Source organism: Trichomonas vaginalis, chromosome V (genome assembly GCF_026262505.1).
Source record: "Trichomonas vaginalis G3 chromosome V, whole genome shotgun sequence".
Lineage (NCBI taxonomy): Eukaryota > Parabasalia > Trichomonadida > Trichomonadidae > Trichomonas > Trichomonas vaginalis.
Window position 1 is genome coordinate 26,588,024 of NC_067207.1, and position 20,180 is coordinate 26,608,203.

Here is a 20,180-nt window from a genome sequence, read left to right on the forward strand (position 1 = left end):
TTATTTTTTTATTTTTTTATTTCATTATGGTAGTGAATCTTTTATTCATGAAAATAATTATTTCTAATTTCTTTTACTCGTTTATGAGGTCTTTGATTATGACTCCATTGATTCCATTCAGGATTTAAACAATGTTTAATTAATCGCGGAATATCTGACATCATCTATATATAGCTTCTTTTATAAAAGATAAAAAATAAATTATTTTAAAATTAATGTTAATTTTTTAAAATGTGTTTAGTATATAATATTTATTACTAATTTATTTAATAATGTCGCGCTTTCTTACGAATTCATGACTTAAAAAACGTAAGAAAAAATTTTTATATCATCTATATATAGAAGATGTGAAAATATACCTTCATCTATATATAGACGTAACAAAAAAAGTCACACAACCCTTCCTATCCTACTACTAATATTTTATCTTTGTCAATTAATGTTCCCCACTGCTCAATAAGTGAAGAGAATTTTTAAAGTTTGGATTTCTTTTAGTTATGGCTCGTATTGCTTGATTTTTTTTGAATAAGCAAATTCACAAAATGTGAATTGGGCAAATTTGAGTTTGAATTAATATGACATATAATAAGAGAAGATTATCACACTATAAACATGCAAAGCAGTTAGAATCAAATCATATTTCATGAATAAAATGGCTTCATTTATCAGAATAATTCGAAATTAACCAACATCTTCTTACATTTGAACAAAAACTATATATAGGGTGTCCAAAGGTGCGTTTAGCACAGCGCTCTATATGAGACTATTAAAGGAGATATATGCTGATTATAAATATATAATAAAAAATATGAATATATGTATATGATGAGTATGTTGTATTTTGGCGCCATGCCGGGATATAAAATGAATTTTGAGACAAGAGGCGGTTTCGCGGGAAATTTTGGCGGGATTTTTTTCATTTTTTAATGAATCATAAAGAAAACATCCTCGCTCTTGCAAAAAAATGCAAAGACTGTAAAAAAATCTACGAGACATTGGTAAAATGCTTCGGTATGGATGCTCTTAGCTATTCCACTGTAACGTATCATGTTAGGATGTATCACTTCATGAACAAAAAGGCGCCCATCATAAAAATTGACAAAAAATCGCCGGATCAAAGAAAAATCAAAGCAATTCTTCAAGCGCTAGATGAAGACCCAAGAGCATCACTCAGAAGGATAGAGGAGATGACAAAGATACCACGTACAACAGTCAGTTATTATCTGCACAATTATTTGAACTACAAACTAGCGTATACACGTTGGGTTCCGCACAACCTTAATTCAGTTCAAAAAAAATCTAGAGTCCAATCTTCGAAAGAGCTCCTCTCTATATTGGGTGCGTATCAATCCAAGAAGTTTCGCTTTTTAGTAACAGGGGACGAGTCTTGGTTTCAATATGCAACAGAAGCCAAAATCATGTGGATCCCGAAGGATGAAAATCCGCAAACATTCCCGAAGAAAAAAATTGACACACCAATGATGATGTTGTCGGTTTTTTGGGGCGTGAATGGCATCATCGCAATTGATATTCTTCAAAAACCTAATACGATGAATGCTCAGTATCTAATTGACAATGTTCTTACTCAAATTATCAATTCTGATGAGTTTGAGAAATCCAAACAACAAAAACAAAAGTTTGCAATTCATTTTGATAATTCAAGAGTTCACAAAAGTCATAAGGTAATGAATTACTTGGTGGAAAACAATGTCAAAGTTGTTCCAAACCCAATTTATTCACCTGATATTGCACCCTCTGACTTTTATTTATTCGGCACGCTAAAAAAGAGAGCTGAAGGACGCGAATTCGCGAGTCCAGATGATCTTGAAAATTTTGTAAGAGAGCAATTTGAGCAATTTTCTCATGATGATTTAAAGCGTGTCTTTCAAGCCTGGATCGATCGCTGCGAACGCGTGATTGAATCCAATGGTGATTATATTTAAATAAACTTTATATATATGTAACTTGTTTATTTCTATTCGCAGTATTCAGGTTTGTGCTAAACACACCTTTGGACACCCTATACTAAGATATATTTACCTATTAATATTTGTTATTTTTAGGTGATTCAATATCTTGAAAAATTGCTAATAACTTTCTTGTCATCAAAAGGCTTCTCTAACTTAATAGGCTGCCATGTTGATGAAGATTTCTCATTCGTAACAGATACAAAAACATATAAATGCAATAGAGTTATTGCCATTTTTCTTTCAACAGCTGTTGCAAAAGCAATAAAATCTGATGCATCATTAAACGAGTTTAAAATCAGCGACCCTATGAATTGCTTCGAGATAATATATAAATCATTACAAGGAGAACCTTTATCAATTGATGTTTCAAACGCAGATCTGATTTTTGATGTCGCAAATCAACTTGGGAATTCAGAAATCGCTGAGATTGCATTAGAATACTTACAACATGAAATTGATGCATTTTCAGTTATTTGGAAGATAAAAGCAAAATTTATTTTAAATATAAGTTTCAACAAAGAATTAGAATACGCTATAAACAACATTGACAAGATAAATCTCAAGGAATTATAAACTCTCGCCTTCAATGATTACATTAGAACTATGGAAATCATTGATTTACAAGCTTGGTATGAATAAAGAATCTCTTCCAGAAAATAAAAACGAATTTGTTCCAAACCAAGAACCAATCAAGGAGCCAAAAGATTTATTCAAAGGAGTATTCTACACTCTCAAGATGAAATACAAATCTGCTGATTTAGTTAATGATAAAATTGTTGAAATCACATCAACAACAGGAGACACAACTAATCTGAGCAGAATATTAGATCCAAATAAAATAGATTACTTTATTACATCAATTAGCAAAATTACTGAAAATTCACCTGCAATTATTTTCCATTTTATGACAGAAAGAGTTTCGAATCAGCTTATACCATAAAGACATCATACTATAATAGATATACTAATCATATGGTTAGCTGGGCCATTGAAGGTTCAAATGATGGAATTCATTGGGATCTCTTAGACAATTTTTTTTGTATATTCTATAGAGTCTTGGTTTCAATATGCAACAGAAGCCAAAATCATGTGGATCCCGAAGGATGAAAATCCGCAAACATTCCCGAAGAAAAAAATTGACACACCAATGATGATGTTGTCGGTTTTTTGGGGCGTGAATGGCATCATCGCAATTGATATTCTTCAAAAACCTAATACGATGAATGCTCAGTATCTAATTGACAATGTTCTTACTCAAATTATCAATTCTGATGAGTTTGAGAAATCCAAACAACAAAAACAAAAGTTTGCAATTCATTTTGATAATTCAAGAGTTCACAAAAGTCATAAGGTAATGAATTACTTGGTGGAAAACAATGTCAAAGTTGTTCCAAACCCAATTTATTCACCTGATATTGCACCCTCTGACTTTTATTTATTCGGCACGCTAAAAAAGAGAGCTGAAGGACGCGAATTCGCGAGTCCAGATGATCTTGAAAATTTTGTAAGAGAGCAATTTGAGCAATTTTCTCATGATGATTTAAAGCGTGTCTTTCAAGCCTGGATCGATCGCTGCGAACGCGTGATTGAATCCAATGGTGATTATATTTAAATAAACTTTATATATATGTAACTTGTTTATTTCTATTCGCAGTATTCAGGTTTGTGCTAAACACACCTTTGGACACCCTATACTAAGATATATTTACCTATTAATATTTGTTATTTTTAGGTGATTCAATATCTTGAAAAATTGCTAATAACTTTCTTGTCATCAAAAGGCTTCTCTAACTTAATAGGCTGCCATGTTGATGAAGATTTCTCATTCGTAACAGATACAAAAACATATAAATGCAATAGAGTTATTGCCATTTTTCTTTCAACAGCTGTTGCAAAAGCAATAAAATCTGATGCATCATTAAACGAGTTTAAAATCAGCGACCCTATGAATTGCTTCGAGATAATATATAAATCATTACAAGGAGAACCTTTATCAATTGATGTTTCAAACGCAGATCTGATTTTTGATGTCGCAAATCAACTTGGGAATTCAGAAATCGCTGAGATTGCATTAGAATACTTACAACATGAAATTGATGCATTTTCAGTTATTTGGAAGATAAAAGCAAAATTTATTTTAAATATAAGTTTCAACAAAGAATTAGAATACGCTATAAACAACATTGACAAGATAAATCTCAAGGAATTATAAACTCTCGCCTTCAATGATTACATTAGAACTATGGAAATCATTGATTTACAAGCTTGGTATGAATAAAGAATCTCTTCCAGAAAATAAAAACGAATTTGTTCCAAACCAAGAACCAATCAAGGAGCCAAAAGATTTATTCAAAGGAGTATTCTACACTCTCAAGATGAAATACAAATCTGCTGATTTAGTTAATGATAAAATTGTTGAAATCACATCAACAACAGGAGACACAACTAATCTGAGCAGAATATTAGATCCAAATAAAATAGATTACTTTATTACATCAATTAGCAAAATTACTGAAAATTCACCTGCAATTATTTTCCATTTTATGACAGAAAGAGTTTCGAATCAGCTTATACCATAAAGACATCATACTATAATAGATATACTAATCATATGGTTAGCTGGGCCATTGAAGGTTCAAATGATGGAATTCATTGGGATCTCTTAGACAATTTTTTTTGTATATTCTATAGAGTCTTGGTTTCAATATGCAACAGAAGCCAAAATCATGTGGATCCCGAAGGATGAAAATCCGCAAACATTCCCGAAGAAAAAAATTGACACACCAATGATGATGTTGTCGGTTTTTTGGGGCGTGAATGGCATCATCGCAATTGATATTCTTCAAAAACCTAATACGATGAATGCTCAGTATCTAATTGACAATGTTCTTACTCAAATTATCAATTCTGATGAGTTTGAGAAATCCAAACAACAAAAACAAAAGTTTGCAATTCATTTTGATAATTCAAGAGTTCACAAAAGTCATAAGGTAATGAATTACTTGGTGGAAAACAATGTCAAAGTTGTTCCAAACCCAATTTATTCACCTGATATTGCACCCTCTGACTTTTATTTATTCGGCACGCTAAAAAAGAGAGCTGAAGGACGCGAATTCGCGAGTCCAGATGATCTTGAAAATTTTGTAAGAGAGCAATTTGAGCAATTTTCTCATGATGATTTAAAGCGTGTCTTTCAAGCCTGGATCGATCGCTGCGAACGCGTGATTGAATCCAATGGTGATTATATTTAAATAAACTTTATATATATGTAACTTGTTTATTTCTATTCGCAGTATTCAGGTTTGTGCTAAACACACCTTTGGACACCCTATACTAAGATATATTTACCTATTAATATTTGTTATTTTTAGGTGATTCAATATCTTGAAAAATTGCTAATAACTTTCTTGTCATCAAAAGGCTTCTCTAACTTAATAGGCTGCCATGTTGATGAAGATTTCTCATTCGTAACAGATACAAAAACATATAAATGCAATAGAGTTATTGCCATTTTTCTTTCAACAGCTGTTGCAAAAGCAATAAAATCTGATGCATCATTAAACGAGTTTAAAATCAGCGACCCTATGAATTGCTTCGAGATAATATATAAATCATTACAAGGAGAACCTTTATCAATTGATGTTTCAAACGCAGATCTGATTTTTGATGTCGCAAATCAACTTGGGAATTCAGAAATCGCTGAGATTGCATTAGAATACTTACAACATGAAATTGATGCATTTTCAGTTATTTGGAAGATAAAAGCAAAATTTATTTTAAATATAAGTTTCAACAAAGAATTAGAATACGCTATAAACAACATTGACAAGATAAATCTCAAGGAATTATAAACTCTCGCCTTCAATGATTACATTAGAACTATGGAAATCATTGATTTACAAGCTTGGTATGAATAAAGAATCTCTTCCAGAAAATAAAAACGAATTTGTTCCAAACCAAGAACCAATCAAGGAGCCAAAAGATTTATTCAAAGGAGTATTCTACACTCTCAAGATGAAATACAAATCTGCTGATTTAGTTAATGATAAAATTGTTGAAATCACATCAACAACAGGAGACACAACTAATCTGAGCAGAATATTAGATCCAAATAAAATAGATTACTTTATTACATCAATTAGCAAAATTACTGAAAATTCACCTGCAATTATTTTCCATTTTATGACAGAAAGAGTTTCGAATCAGCTTATACCATAAAGACATCATACTATAATAGATATACTAATCATATGGTTAGCTGGGCCATTGAAGGTTCAAATGATGGAATTCATTGGGATCTCTTAGACAATTTTTTTTGTATATTCTATAGAGTCTTGGTTTCAATATGCAACAGAAGCCAAAATCATGTGGATCCCGAAGGATGAAAATCCGCAAACATTCCCGAAGAAAAAAATTGACACACCAATGATGATGTTGTCGGTTTTTTGGGGCGTGAATGGCATCATCGCAATTGATATTCTTCAAAAACCTAATACGATGAATGCTCAGTATCTAATTGACAATGTTCTTACTCAAATTATCAATTCTGATGAGTTTGAGAAATCCAAACAACAAAAACAAAAGTTTGCAATTCATTTTGATAATTCAAGAGTTCACAAAAGTCATAAGGTAATGAATTACTTGGTGGAAAACAATGTCAAAGTTGTTCCAAACCCAATTTATTCACCTGATATTGCACCCTCTGACTTTTATTTATTCGGCACGCTAAAAAAGAGAGCTGAAGGACGCGAATTCGCGAGTCCAGATGATCTTGAAAATTTTGTAAGAGAGCAATTTGAGCAATTTTCTCATGATGATTTAAAGCGTGTCTTTCAAGCCTGGATCGATCGCTGCGAACGCGTGATTGAATCCAATGGTGATTATATTTAAATAAACTTTATATATATGTAACTTGTTTATTTCTATTCGCAGTATTCAGGTTTGTGCTAAACACACCTTTGGACACCCTATATTAAGAATCAGCATAACTATTTACTATGTGTATGAAGTGATGTAACGTGGTTGCGTTGATCTATAAAAAAGAAGAAATAGATTTGTCCATATTAAAAGATTTTTAACATCAGATGATCTTTATCATCCGAATATTTATTTGGCGGCAATATGAAAGTATTTTACCTCAATTTTTTACTTTTGTAACTCAATATGGAGAATTTTTTTCAAATTATAGAACTATTTGAAATACAATAGAGACCAACACTGATATGGAAGTATAGGATATCAAATAACCTTTATAATGGTAATACTATGATGAACAAATGCTAAAATCTGACTCGGTTATAATCAAATTTTTGATCTCAGGGAAATTGAAATTTAATATAATTTGTCATTTGTAAACTATACAAAATTGAGAGAAAACACATCAAAAAAATTTTTGAAAGGAACTTTTTTTTAATTAAATTTTTAATAGAGACTTTTGACGAAATTAGATAAATCTTTTCTGTCCTGTCTCTTTATATTATCAGAGAAACCAGTTTCTACAATAGACATCATGTGGTTCTGTGTGTATCTCTTTGCATTTTCGACAGCCCATTTCTTGAAATCTTCAATTCCAAGGAAATATGCTTGAACAAATCCAGCAACCCATGAATTGTCAGGCTGTATGCGCTTCTTAGTAACATTCACGTAATCGTGTGCCATATTCCTGAAATCACTCAACATGGCTGTTCGACCTTCAGCTGTCACTTTTTGTATCGTCGCGAGATCGTTGATGAAAGAGAAAGAAGAGTAATTCCACAAGGAAGTTAAGATCTCATCCTTATGGTCCTGTGCAAGTTTCATCTCATCTACCTGTTTTACGAAGGAAGAAACGTTTTCTGTCCACAATTTAGTGAATGGATGTGGATCTAAAGGTGGTTCGTTGATTGTCCACTTAGTATTCTTTACCTGAGTGTCGAACTCGGTCAGATTGACCATACTTGGCCCAAAGAATGGGAAGCAGAACGAAGCAAACGACTGGAGGAAAATTGAAACTACATCCGAAAAGAATCTACGCAAAGCACCGAGAGAATTCTCTGGTAGGCTTTCTTCTATGAAGCTTCTGACGCTCCTCAAGTACCAAGCAACACCTTTCATGTTGTCAGATGCAGCAGATGCCTGATCCAAGGTTCTTAGGAGCTCCGGAGCCACCTGGCTTTCTGTAGGATATACGAGCTGTATATCCTGAAGGTGGTGGATCACTCTGGAGAGGCAATCCATACCATCAGGAGTTAATAGTATAGAAAAGCTACCGTTGAAGTTAATCTTACCGAGGTTCGTCATCTCGAGAGGCTTAAGAGGTGCGTTTTTATGGAATAAGTGCAAAGCGGCAAGCGAATAATACTCTACAAGCTGTTGAATGCCTTTAAAGGTTTCTGCGGCCAATTTCGGTACAGCCTTCATCAACGATAAATATTGGTGGATGAATTTGAGTACGTTTGAGCATGAATTTGTCGTCTTTGAGTGGTCGAATTCATAAGCCGGGGAAACATTGATACTTGTCATTCCTGTTGATGGCTTATCGCCAAAGGCATCACTGTTCTCCTTGATTGGTATCGATAATGTGAGAATACTACGTTCAAAACTCGAATCTGACGGACATCTGTCCCAAGAATCTGTTTCTAGGACTTCTCGGACTGCTTCCATTGCGTTCTTGTGGAAGAGCTTGAAATATTTGGTGGTTATCGTATCCATGGCCCCTGATAATTGACCACCTGGCAAATCTACGACAGTTGCACCGAATTGGATGAAGCTGGTCGTTGATTTGATGAGAGCGTCGAAGTTCTCGAAGTTCAATTTGTCAATGGGAGCCTTCAAAAGTAGTTGTGTAACTTGACATTCGGAATTATCCCATAATGTCTTGGCCATCGACTCAATGGACTTGCGGATGGGTTCGTAATCGGAAGATCCTCGATGCCAGAGTACAATTTGCTGGTGTATACGGCTGACATTTGCGGATGCGTCGATAAATTTTTCGTAAACAGCTCGGAAAGCTTTAGCTCTTGACACATCTGCACCGAGCATAATCTTGTCGTGAGCGTCTTTGTAGTTGTTAAGGAATGCTTCTTGTAGTTTTTGAGGAACTGTGTTTATTTTGTTAATTATCTGGTAGGAATGCATGAGATTGGCGTAAATGTTTCTGTCGAAGGTAGTAGCCATGCTGACAAGGGTTTTATCCATCTCTTCAAGTACTCTTGCGTACATATTTTGAAGAGATGAAATTAAGTCTTCGACGCCGCTGAGAGCACGTATTTCTGACTTTAGATCGGCTGGTTTAAGGCAGAGATCAAGGGCTTTGACGAAGTCTTTGTTTGCAATCGCTTGATTTAGCTCGTCTGTGCTCTTAAATATTTGATTGACAGCAGCAACAAGCTCTATAACTGATGCCAAGTTTTTCTTCTTGACAATCTGTCTAAAGAATACACGTGGTGTCTCGGAAATTTCTGTTTCTGCGGCAAGCATAACTTGGCGTGTTTGTCTGACATTGGATGTGGTAAGGTTGAGTTGTCTGTTGAGTTCTGAAATCATTTGCATTGATTTAAGGTATGTATTATAATTTGCAAGTAAATCTTTGTTTAATGATCTGGAAATCATATCTAAGGCTTCACTCTCGCCTTGTATTCTGTCAGTTAAGAGTTGATCGAAGTTCGGATCGTCGATAGAAGGTATCAATGCGATAGTTTCTGCAATCGGATCTTCTACATCCTTAGCAAAAAACTTTTCTGGAACATATTGTTTGATTAAATCAAGTTGGTCGTTAGAAAAATGATCATAAGGTATCTTAATCTCGCCTTCTTTGTCGGGAGATTTTGATGCCATTGAAAATTAATTTTTATTTTCTTCTCACGCTACGAAAAGTGACATAAGAAAAAAAATTGATTTGATTCTCTATCAATTCAAACACTTTTAAAAATGCGTTCGCGTTAATGTGGAGGATTGAATTTTATCACATTTAACTTAAAAGACTCAAATGTCATAATTTTTCATTTTGTTTTGATGCTATTAGATCTTAGAAGAACGCAAGGCAGCAAACAAGTTCTCTGTCTCTCTTGAAATTTATTCCATTTCATCAGAGAAAGCAAAAAAGAAATATCACCAGCAAATCATCATCGACAGATCTAGTAGAGCAATAGTGATGATATGTACTTTAATTTGTATATGGCTATGTACTTATACTATAATAAATATACTCTATCCTGAATATCAAGTTCTTCTTCTCAAATCAACTTCAATTTCCATTGGTATCTTATGTTTGAATATCAAATATAGTTACTCATTCTTATTTTGTATAAAGTTTGGGATTTCAAATTTTATCTGAGTTCAGATTAATTAATTGATATGAAATGAATGTAAATTATGAATTCTTTTATAAAACTATTGCAAACATTCAGTTTTATCTTTACAAATCTTATTCTGAACAAAGATTTATCCATTTATCAAAAATAATTCTCGATTTATGATGAATGTATTATAAGAAACATGTTTCATAAAAGTTTACTTTTTTTGATGTGACTTCCTTAGATTCACTATAGATAGCATCCGTCTTCCAAGATAAGTTTCGACATGTTTACGATTACCCGTGTCTTGATGACCTGCATACATGCCACCCTATTAAGGTCGACTTACCAACTGGAAGTTACCTTTTCGAACTTTGGGGTGCCAGCGGTGGCAACCTCTCCTCTGTTGCAGGCGGCTTTGGTGCTTACACCTCCGGTGTTATCAGGCTCTTCCACACGCAGACATTCTATCTTTACGTTGGCTCCCATGGAACGCAGAGTGACACTCAAAACCCATATAATGGGGGCGGTTCAGGAGTGAATACTTTAGACTCGTCCAGCGGTGGTGGCTGCAGCGACATCCGACTTAAGAACGGCACTGACTTCGAATCACTTAAATCCAGAATCATTGTCAGTTCTGGTGGTGCTGGAGCAGCCAAGATTAGAAACAAATATGCCACAGGAGGTAGCGGAGGTATTTATTCAGGATACAATGGAAGTAAAGCAGTTGAATCATATGAGGACAGTATTACCATTTCTGAAGGAGGTCAACTTGATAGAGGTGGTATTGCTTCGACTGGAACGCACTCAAATGGCTTTGTATCAACAGGGCTTCCAGGCGAATTTGGAAAAGGTGGGAATGTCAGAATAGTAGGAATTTATGGATCCGGGGGCGGTTGTGGGTATTTCGGAGGGGGTTCAGGTGATGATGGATGGGATTCTATCACATCTGGTGCTGGTGGATCGTCTTACGTGTCTGGATATAAAGGATTTATGACGATTGATGAATCATCAGTATCGAAAACTAACTTCAGAATGTTAAATACACCATTCCATCCTAGCGGATTTTATTTCTCTGATGTTAAAGTCAAAGACTATCAGAGTGAATTCCTTTCTCCATACGGCTACAAAGAATCTGGCCATACCGGTCATGGTGCAATTGCTATAACACTTCTCTATACTGTTCAATACTCATGTAATATTTTATACTCTTTTCAGCATCTCTCATATTCTTCTTTGTTTGTAATGTTTCTAAAATAAATAAAAAAAATTCACCTTTGTACAAATTGCTGTGGAGGAACTGCTCTTTGAATTGCAACAAAAAAAATTCAGCTATGCCGATCTTGTGACAAAAAAGAGCCTTGAAATAACTGCTTTTAATAGAGCAAGAAAACTTATTTCACATGGTCCAAATATCCTTATTTCTCATCAAATAGAATTAAGATGTAGCAAAAAAGAAATAGCCTAGTTACTTCTTTTTTGTACTGCAAATCTCAATAGTCGAAAGCATTTCAGAAAAATAGATATCTAAAATTAAAATATTTTTGATGACGAATAGTGTACCTTATTATAATTTAACTTGTGCTTTATTGATAAATTATGTAAACTATTCAGTCTTATTTCAAAAAAAAAAATATCAGAATTAATTCTAGATATTATCAAATCAATATATGTAAAAGTCTTAGTATTTCTCATAAATAATATTCAAGAGTGCTATCAAGTTAGAATCAGAGTGTAATATCAATAAAGATAAGTATTTTGTTTGAAATGTAAAAAATAGAAATTCACATGTCAGCTCAGTTGATTTTATATGAGACTTATATAGTTATAATGTCATTGAGAGTAATAAAAAAAATTAAATTAATTTGATGTTTTTTTCTTAAATCAATATGTGAACTCGATTCTACAAGAAGCAGAATACAGATACATTAGTAGAAAAGCGATAAAAACTATCATTTATGTAAAACTATCACTACCGGGTTGAAAGAAAACGAAATCAAGACGAATAGTGATTCTATTGAATAAGACAATTAAATATATGATGATAAAATTAATAAAAAATCAGAATTGATTGTGTCCGAAATGGAGCATTGTCCTTATTGAATCGCAATATTTCTGTTCAAGTTTATGGTAAATAATAAAAGAGTATTGATCTGCTTTTTGTGGGTGGTTGGACGATTGAAGATGAAAAAATAGAAATTGACTGACCATTTTTGTTCGAAATGAGATATCATGCATATGTTAAGAATATTTAATGGAATAGAAAGTTGAAAAATGCTGAATTATGATAATTTCATAAAATAACTCGAAATTTATGAAATTATTTAAATTTCAAATGCGTTTCTGACTAAATAAATTGATGGAATTAATAATTTTCGTACAGACCAATTAATGAAGTGAAACATTGGCAACTTACAATTTTACGATTATTCTTTTGAGAGGAAATATTAAAAGTGGTCAAATTTTACTTCGGATGATATGGATGTATCGTCATATATATAATAATTTTAAACCATTTATTATTGCAAAAAGTTTTGTAAACCTCTCATTTCATTTTATGAAAACTTATTGCAGTTTGAATCGAATAAATATTTTTATAGATTACCACAATAGTAGGAATTTGATTTTATAAAAATCTAATGTGCAGTTCACTGGTTAGATAAAAAAATGGATTTATGAAGGATTATAGGGCTTTCTCCCGATACCATACAAGAATCACCATTAAAAACAAAGTTTCGATTTTGTCCATCGTTGGAAAAAATTATATGAATTTTTTTGAGAGCTCGATTTCATTTCACTTCTGATTAATGTCCTGGAACGATCAGCTCGTCTCTCTTAAGACAGAATCCTCTGGCTGCGCTATCATCACACAACAAGGTGCCCTTTGCGCTAAGGAAGGCGCCTGGAAGGCCACACAGGACGAACTCCTTAAGTACATCACATACTTCACAGAGCCATCCCCAGCTCTCTCTGGCTTATACTATGGTGGCGAGAAGTACATCTGCAACCAGGCTAACGCTGATATGGTCTTCGCCATGAAGGGCAAGCAGGCTGTTGTCCTCCAGAAGACAAAGACACTCATCATCGCCGGCTACACAGATGGCCAGTTCCATCCAGCTGCCCTTTCTGCCTCCGTCGGCAAGGTCGCTCAGTACCTCACATCATCTAACCTCTAAACAAGTTTCTTCGGAAAACCTTTGACTATAATTACAACACCATTTTTACTCATTTTTTCACCTTTGCTTGTGAAACATGCTTCTTAATTAACTTAATCAAGTTTATTAAGAAGTTATTACTTCATTGTGTTTAGTTATTATGTATGTCTGAAATCTTTGTATTCGATACCTTTCATTCCTATTTGCTCGAGTCATCAACTTCTTAGATACGAAATCTGTTTAATAACATTTTCCTGTTGGCAAGAAAAGGACCTTAGGATTATGTTTTACAACACGACAGAGATGAGTTTAGTTGACTCTGATTTCATCTAAGCCATGTATTTCTCAATACAGTTCATTTCACATTCGTCGCACAGTATGAATTCGACTTAATTACTTATATCGCTCGCATAATCGTTGTTACTACTTATCAAATAACTGTATCGGCGCCACCAATTTCTAAACAAAACATTCCGCCAATAAAATGTCTAGATACATGAGGCTTTATTCGTTAAGAAAACTCATTGATTCGCTCAATACATTAGTAAAATAGTCTCGATAATCAAAGATCTTTTACATTTACTAATATTTGAATGAACTAAGACCTTGTAGAAAAGATAGGAGTTTTAAAAGATAACCTTTATTCTATTATAATAAAAATATAAATACTGAGAAAGAAGAATAATAAAAAGAAAAAGAGAAATAAAAAAATACAAAATTATTCAAATCTGGCTGCCGAATAAACCTTATCCATGAAGAAAGGTGAACCAGTGAAATCACAACCTTCAAGGAAGAACTTGTGTTTCTCCTTTACAATGAAAAAGAAGATTGTCAACGCTGCGTACATCGAATCTCTTCCTGGGAGTGCGTAAAACCTCTCCACGTTTTGTGTCTTGTACTTACAGAGCACGTAGAAGTTGCTCCAATCGTCGGAACAAAGCATTATGTCATCATCAGTATCTGTTACTGGATTTTCACCGATGTAGACGTATCTCTGCTTGAAAATGAACTGGAGCCTCTTTGTGTTCTTGATTCCACCTATCAAAGATGAAATCCAAACAGATATGATGTGGAGAATGATCTGATTGTCACTTGGAAGCTCATTCGTCCATTCCCTTTCATTCCAGCGGTCGCCACGATCGCCAAAGTGGCCGGCCAAATAAGCAGCTGAAGCCAAAGTATTAATACGGTGAAGAACGTATTGGCTGCAATGTTCGTAGTTAGGGATTGATACCATAGCTTCGACAACGTTGTCCGAGAGGCCAAGCTTCGATGAAAGTTTCTGTAAAACGCTTTTTTGAATAAAAGCTTTCATATTCACAAGATATTTGTTGAATTTGACGGAACTGAGACCGAGAATGTTCAATGTGTTGCCGGCCAATTGATCTATGCTTGTATCTTGGTCAAGTCTGAATTGAGAATGTTGTAACGAAGATTTTGGACGATCTGAGATAATGTATGGGCGGTAAATGTTCGTAGGGGCTTGTATGTTAGGAAGATTTGAATTATATGTTGGTTCTTTGGCGAAAATGCTCGATGGAGAAGATGGAATTGCAAATTCTGTTTTTGGTAAGGCTGCATTAAGAGAATAGGTATGTATTGGCATTTTGGTCTTCTGGTCATGCCTTGAGAAGGCAATAATTCCTATAACCGTGAGAATAAAACTGATTAATGACACAAAAAGCGTAAAATCTGGAAAAACATTGATGAAAAATAAAAATAAGAAAACAACAAATGTAGCTGCACATACAATGATATACATTGCGCGTTTTTGATTTGGAGAATGAATCTTTTTGAAATATTGATGTCTGGAATTGATTTGTGTCGGTGTTATTGCTTGCTTTGTATTGGTCTGTGATTTGTAAATGTTCTGCGAAGAGAAAATTTTTGATAAATTATCGTTTTCTTTGGAATCTGTTGCAGCTGGCTTATTTATCCTTAATTGAATGTCTTCATACCTTGTTAAAGGTAATGTTGAGTATGAATCTTGTTGTAATTGAAAAGTTGGTGATAAAGACGCTAGTTTACTTTCGGTCATTATAAATAATCGTTTTCCCTTCAAATTATTTTTGCTCTTCTCAGATTTTGATTTGATGGATCCAATTTATTGAGATTATTTCATAATTTTGGATAACTATTCGAATCAAAAGTTAATGGTTGGCATTTGAACCAAAATCTAATTCAAAAATTATTCAAACTTGAAAAAGCAACTAGTAAATACTGTATTATCAGCTCAATTTCCATAAGTATTCTGACCCTTGCATAAAACCAATGCAATTCACTCTTATCCAATAAAAAATTTGAATCATTAAGCATTCTCAATATCACAATAAAGACCAAATGCTAATTAGTTTATAAAGAAAGGTATTTTGTATTTGTTCATAGACAATAATTTGATTATGTATAAAATTTTAATGCATTTTATAAATAGAGTTTGAATTGAAGTGCATTGTATGAACTACGAGTTTCTGGTGTCACATATATTATGTTCATATGGTTTATTCATAAAGTTCTCGTTCTCTTCTATGACCAAAAAGTGCTCGTTTAAAATTAAAAAAAATGTTTGAAGAACTTCTGGAGAATCCAAAAGAATTTGTTGATAGACTTGCTCAAAATGAAACTGATGCACCTGATTTAGGCATTAAGAATCTTCTTGATCAGTTCATTCAGCAAAATCCGCAAGAATTGGAAAAAATACCATTGATATGTAACCTTGAAGGAATGAATTCTACAGTTCCTGGATCCCTCGTAAGGGTCAGATGCAGTATTATTAATTCCAATATCAAAGAATACTTTCCCTTCAGGTACTTAAGTGATGGTACTTACCATTCTTGCCTTATCGACGAAGAAATATCTGGAACTCCACAAGATATCGATCCATCATGCCTTGGAGAGCGTTATATCTATACTGCTTTCTCTGTAAGGCCAATGACGAATTGGCTCTTGAAAGAAAGTGCTGTTACAATAAACAAACGTAAAGTTCCCACATTATCTGAAAAGAAAAATACAAAAGAAGTCCTCAAAAACACTCAATTCGATATGATTGTAAAAACAGCTTTCGATTACAAGATTAAAAACACTTTCGATACAGTTGATGTTATTGGAGTGTTTTCCACAGCCGAATACGATCATATCGCAATGAGAGACATACCAAAAGAAGTGTATCCAACAATTCTTGCACTAACCATCGTAGAAAGTACAAACTATACGAAAAGTTTACCAGATCCAGCAATTTCTTTGGTAGAACAAAGGAATTTGGCTCTTGAAGTCCTCTCTTCTGCCTTAGAACCTCATCAATCTTTGATTGTTCTTCTTTGGCTTCTTTCTTTCTATACTCATTCGGTTGCTGGAACAGCTTTTGGATCATTCAGCCTAAACTTAACAGGAGCAACTTACGAACAAGCGCTAAAACTCAAAGAAGTTCTCGAAAATATAATTCCATTGTCGAAATACATTGATTTCAATCAGGAAAGTCTTTCTGATCAGAAATTCGTTACGGAAATTACAGATGAAGGTGTTTTTGGAAATTTAATCGCTTCTTCTGGATCAAGGTTTATAATTGACGAAACTCAACTCCACGAAGGCAATTTCAATAAGAATGGTACACAGAACTTAATGATACTTAACAATCTCATCGAAAATCAAGTTATTCCAGTAACATATCACGATAGTCCAGAATTTTACGATATTAACGCTAATTACAGAATACTTGGGCTTTCTTCTTCGAAATCCCTTCTCAAATACGATATTTCTGTCCCTATTGGCAATTTAATAGAGAATTTATCAGAATTTACTGAAGAACAGTTAAATGTTGTTAGGAAATACATTGAAAATCAAACTCTGTCTGATAAATTGGAGTTTAATAAAGAAAGAGAACAAATTGCGAATAAGAAGCTTGCTGAATGCATAACAACGCATAAACTTTCTCAGGAAAGAGCTCAACTTCTGTTTTTGTTCTTCCTTTTGAATGTAAGTTCTTATGGAGACGAAATCAACTTCGAATCTGCTCTTGACGAAGCAATAGAACTGTTTTTCTCTTTTAATCAATAAAATATTTGTATGTATAATAGATTTGTTTTAGCGATGAAGATGTATTCTTTGTTTTTTATAAATATTTTTGATTTTAATTTGGATCACTCTAATTTATGAGTGAATTCTAGATATCTATGGTAAAATAACTCTAATTAGATACTGTTCGAAGTCACAAATATTTCAAATTTTTTTCGAAAAAAGAATTATAAAATTAAAATTCTAGAAAATTTTCTTCATTTTATCAATTTTGAAATATTTTTGGTAATTTTAAATGCTATGAATAGGTTTATTATTAGCAATAATTCAAATTATTTATCAATCAAATCTATATTTTGATATTTCGCTATTCATAGTTATTTAATTCATGTTCTAAAGGCTAAAGATTAAAATGTTTGTTTATAAACACAACAAATGTGAAAAGTATATCCATAAATGGTTTTTGTTAAAGTCACTAAATTAATTGGAATGGTTTTTTAACAAATAAAGACAGAATTTGAAGATTGTAAACTTTCCATTTAGAATAAAAAACAAAGGAATATTTACTTTAGTTACGCTCGCCACGGATACGTTGAGCGAGTTGGACATCACGTTCCATGATTGTAACTCTGTTAGCATGGATAGCGCAAAGGTTTGTATCTTCGAAGAGACCGACAAGGTAAGCTTCAGAAGCTTCTTGAAGGGCAGCAATAGCAGAGGACTGGAAACGAAGATCGCCACGGAAGCCAGAAGCGATTTCTCTGACGAGACGCTGGAATGGAAGCTTACGGATAAGGAGATCTGTGCTCTTCTGGTACTTACGGATTTCACGAAGAGCGACTGTACCTGGGCGGAAACGGTGCTGCTTCTTTGCGCCCTGGGAATCGATTGTTGGTGTTGACTTGCGGGCGGCCTTGGCACCGAGGGACTTACGTGGGGTCTTGCCACCAGTAGACTTTCTAGCTGTCTGCTTTGTACGAGCCATTCTTGAAAAGAATGAACTAAATTGACAGATTAAAAAGTTCTCAATTTTCCCGCCAAAAATTGCGATACCCATTTTAGACCCAAAAAAATTTGAGATAAAAATTTATCTAATACAATTTATTTAGTGGGTGTGATTTGGCAAAACTCATAATAAGGCGCCATTTTGAAAAGTGCAAAAGGACTTCATAAGTTATAATGTCCGGCCGCGGTAAAGGTGGTAAGGGTCTTGGTAAGGGTGGTGCTAAACGCCATCGTAAAGTAATGCGTGAGAACATTCAGAGTATCACAAAGCCAGCTATTCGTCGTCTCGCTCGTCGTGGTGGTGTCAAGCGTATCTCTGGTGATATCTATGAAGAAGTTCGTGGTGTCCTTCGTCACTTCCTTGAGAACGTCATTCGTGACTCTGTTACATACACAGAACACGCTCGTCGTAAAACAGTTACAGCAATGGATGTCGTCTATGCTCTCAAGCGCCAGGGCAAGACACTCTATGGTTTCTAAACTAAAATTGTCATGTTCTTGATTTAATTATTCCTTTTTTAAATTTTAATATTTTCTAAATTCTGTATTGAAATTATTAAAAATTTGAGGGCTCTTTATGAGATAATATAGGTAATTGGGATCCAATTCATTCAAATTAACAAAAATATCATATGTTTATTGTTATTTGAAAGCTGAATATCATATAACATGATGCTTAAAATTAATGTTTATGTTTAGAAGGATGTAAAGAAGGTTGACCAGAAAATAAATTAGAAATAGAAATATTTGGAATGTGAGTATTCAAGATTAATTTAATTTTTATATATTCTCGGTTTTCACATAAAAATGAAGAATATAAATTAGGGAGAAAGATTTCTGTCATTGACTTTGAACTGTGAATATAATTTTTATTTGTTTCGAATGTATTATCTTCAAAATGGCATTCATTTACAGTAGGTGATGCTGAATCAATATAAAATAAATTAGAAGCTTTGTTTCCTTTGAAGAAACTTTTATTTACTGAAAGTGTAACAGAATTGAGATAGAAAATTGCGTGGTTATCTGAAACTTTGTTATCAATAACGTTACAAAAATCGTAAATTTGTGTTTTAGATTGATGATAAAAACAACATTGTTGATTTGATGAAATATTATCGAAATTACTAAAATTTGTTGTTGAAATAGAAAATGGATCAGAGCTAGAAAATGCTGCATTTGCATCTATATTTGAATCAGAGATATTTATTGAAAGAAATAGAATAGATCCAGAAGAATGATATAAAACTGACATACGTCCTGTATTTTGAGTGAATGATGATTCGATAACAAAATTCTTATGGTTATCGTCATTAGTCACCCAAATATATGAATGAGATCCTAAATTATCTGATTTAGATTCATAACTACAGACTTTGTATTGAACAAATGATCCTTCTCCTGATAATGATGATGACATATATATAGATCCTCCATCACTTTCATTAGAGGAACAGTTAATAAAAGAAGAAGTTGAAACAAGTACTTTTGTACTATCATCTGGATAAGTGATTCGAATGACACCTTGTGGACTAAAATTTTCGAAAAGAACGTAACCAACAAAGACGTGGCTGTTTTCTGTGACTGTTCGACTTGTATTAACAAATTTAGCATAAGTTGCAGGGTAATAGAACCTATGCCAGATATCATATGAAGGTCCTGAGGAATGAAAGCATACATCCATTCTTCTATTCCCGAGATTTTCTTTTTCTTCTTCAAACAAATATGATTTTCAATGGTTTACACTCAATCAGACTGAAATTTCTAATTTT

General features: G+C 33.5%; 8 protein-coding genes and 4 pseudogenes across 12 annotated transcripts, besides 10 other annotated features; 8 read left to right on the forward strand and 4 right to left on the reverse strand.

The window, feature by feature from the left end:
- Positions 1-720: 720 nt before the first annotated feature.
- Positions 721-748: a terminal%2Cinverted (terminal inverted repeat of Mariner transposon ID:TVAGG3_0407970).
- Positions 721-2,023: a mobile genetic element.
- Positions 817-1,943, forward strand: TVAGG3_0407975 (annotated as a pseudogene). The gene has a single exon. A coding segment is annotated over exon 1 (1,127 nt).
- Positions 1,996-2,023: a terminal%2Cinverted (terminal inverted repeat of Mariner transposon ID:TVAGG3_0407970).
- Positions 2,024-3,021: 998 nt separating this feature from the next.
- On the forward strand, positions 3,022-3,582 carry TVAGG3_0407983 (annotated as a pseudogene). Its single transcript has one exon. A coding segment is annotated over exon 1 (561 nt).
- Positions 3,022-3,662: a mobile genetic element.
- Positions 3,635-3,662: a terminal%2Cinverted (terminal inverted repeat of Mariner transposon ID:TVAGG3_0407980).
- Positions 3,663-4,660: 998 nt separating this feature from the next.
- Positions 4,661-5,221, forward strand: TVAGG3_0408000 (annotated as a pseudogene). Its single transcript has one exon. A coding segment is annotated over exon 1 (561 nt).
- Positions 4,661-5,301: a mobile genetic element.
- Positions 5,274-5,301: a terminal%2Cinverted (terminal inverted repeat of Mariner transposon ID:TVAGG3_0407990).
- A 578-nt stretch (positions 5,302-5,879) lies between these two features.
- On the forward strand, positions 5,880-6,188 carry TVAGG3_0408010 (uncharacterized protein; the record flags this gene model as incomplete). The annotated part of the gene is made up of 1 exon (XM_001317929.1): positions 5,880-6,188. One exon carries the CDS (start codon positions 5,880-5,882, stop codon positions 6,186-6,188), a length of 309 nt encoding a protein of 102 aa, XP_001317964.1.
- Positions 6,189-6,299: 111 nt separating this feature from the next.
- Positions 6,300-6,860, forward strand: TVAGG3_0408030 (annotated as a pseudogene). Its single transcript has one exon. A coding segment is annotated over exon 1 (561 nt).
- Positions 6,300-6,940: a mobile genetic element.
- Positions 6,913-6,940: a terminal%2Cinverted (terminal inverted repeat of Mariner transposon ID:TVAGG3_0408020).
- Positions 6,941-7,356: 416 nt separating this feature from the next.
- On the reverse strand, positions 7,357-9,947 carry TVAGG3_0408040 (endocytic recycling; the record flags this gene model as incomplete). The annotated part of the gene is made up of 1 exon (XM_001317928.1): positions 7,392-9,785. The coding sequence occupies one exon, from the start codon at positions 9,783-9,785 to the stop codon at positions 7,392-7,394; it is 2,394 nt and encodes a 797-aa protein (XP_001317963.1).
- Positions 9,948-12,804: 2,857 nt separating this feature from the next.
- On the forward strand, positions 12,805-13,457 carry TVAGG3_0408050 (profilin (actin-binding protein) family; the record flags this gene model as incomplete). Its single annotated transcript, XM_001317927.2, has 1 exon — positions 13,051-13,419. One exon carries the CDS (start codon positions 13,051-13,053, stop codon positions 13,417-13,419), a length of 369 nt encoding a protein of 122 aa, XP_001317962.1.
- A 659-nt stretch (positions 13,458-14,116) lies between these two features.
- TVAGG3_0408060 (cytochrome B561, N terminal-containing protein) lies at positions 14,117-15,436 on the reverse strand (the record flags this gene model as incomplete). Its single annotated transcript, XM_001317926.1, has 1 exon — positions 14,117-15,436. One exon carries the CDS (start codon positions 15,434-15,436, stop codon positions 14,117-14,119), a length of 1,320 nt encoding a protein of 439 aa, XP_001317961.1.
- A 223-nt stretch (positions 15,437-15,659) lies between these two features.
- TVAGG3_0408070 (sister chromatid cohesion) lies at positions 15,660-17,476 on the forward strand (the record flags this gene model as incomplete). Its single annotated transcript, XM_001317925.1, has 1 exon — positions 15,958-17,448. One exon carries the CDS (start codon positions 15,958-15,960, stop codon positions 17,446-17,448), a length of 1,491 nt encoding a protein of 496 aa, XP_001317960.1.
- Positions 17,477-17,598: 122 nt separating this feature from the next.
- Positions 17,599-18,404, reverse strand: TVAGG3_0408080 (histone H3/CENP-A; the record flags this gene model as incomplete). The annotated part of the gene is made up of 1 exon (XM_001317924.2): positions 17,975-18,391. One exon carries the CDS (start codon positions 18,389-18,391, stop codon positions 17,975-17,977), a length of 417 nt encoding a protein of 138 aa, XP_001317959.1.
- Positions 17,984-18,244: a centromere.
- Positions 18,405-18,585: 181 nt separating the features above from the next.
- Positions 18,586-18,891, forward strand: TVAGG3_0408090 (histone H4-2; the record flags this gene model as incomplete). Its single annotated transcript, XM_001317923.2, has 1 exon — positions 18,586-18,891. One exon carries the CDS (start codon positions 18,586-18,588, stop codon positions 18,889-18,891), a length of 306 nt encoding a protein of 101 aa, XP_001317958.1.
- Positions 18,892-19,093: 202 nt separating this feature from the next.
- On the reverse strand, positions 19,094-20,092 carry TVAGG3_0408100 (uncharacterized protein; the record flags this gene model as incomplete). The annotated part of the gene is made up of 1 exon (XM_001317922.1): positions 19,094-20,092. One exon carries the CDS (start codon positions 20,090-20,092, stop codon positions 19,094-19,096), a length of 999 nt encoding a protein of 332 aa, XP_001317957.1.
- Positions 20,093-20,180: the final 88 nt, after the last annotated feature.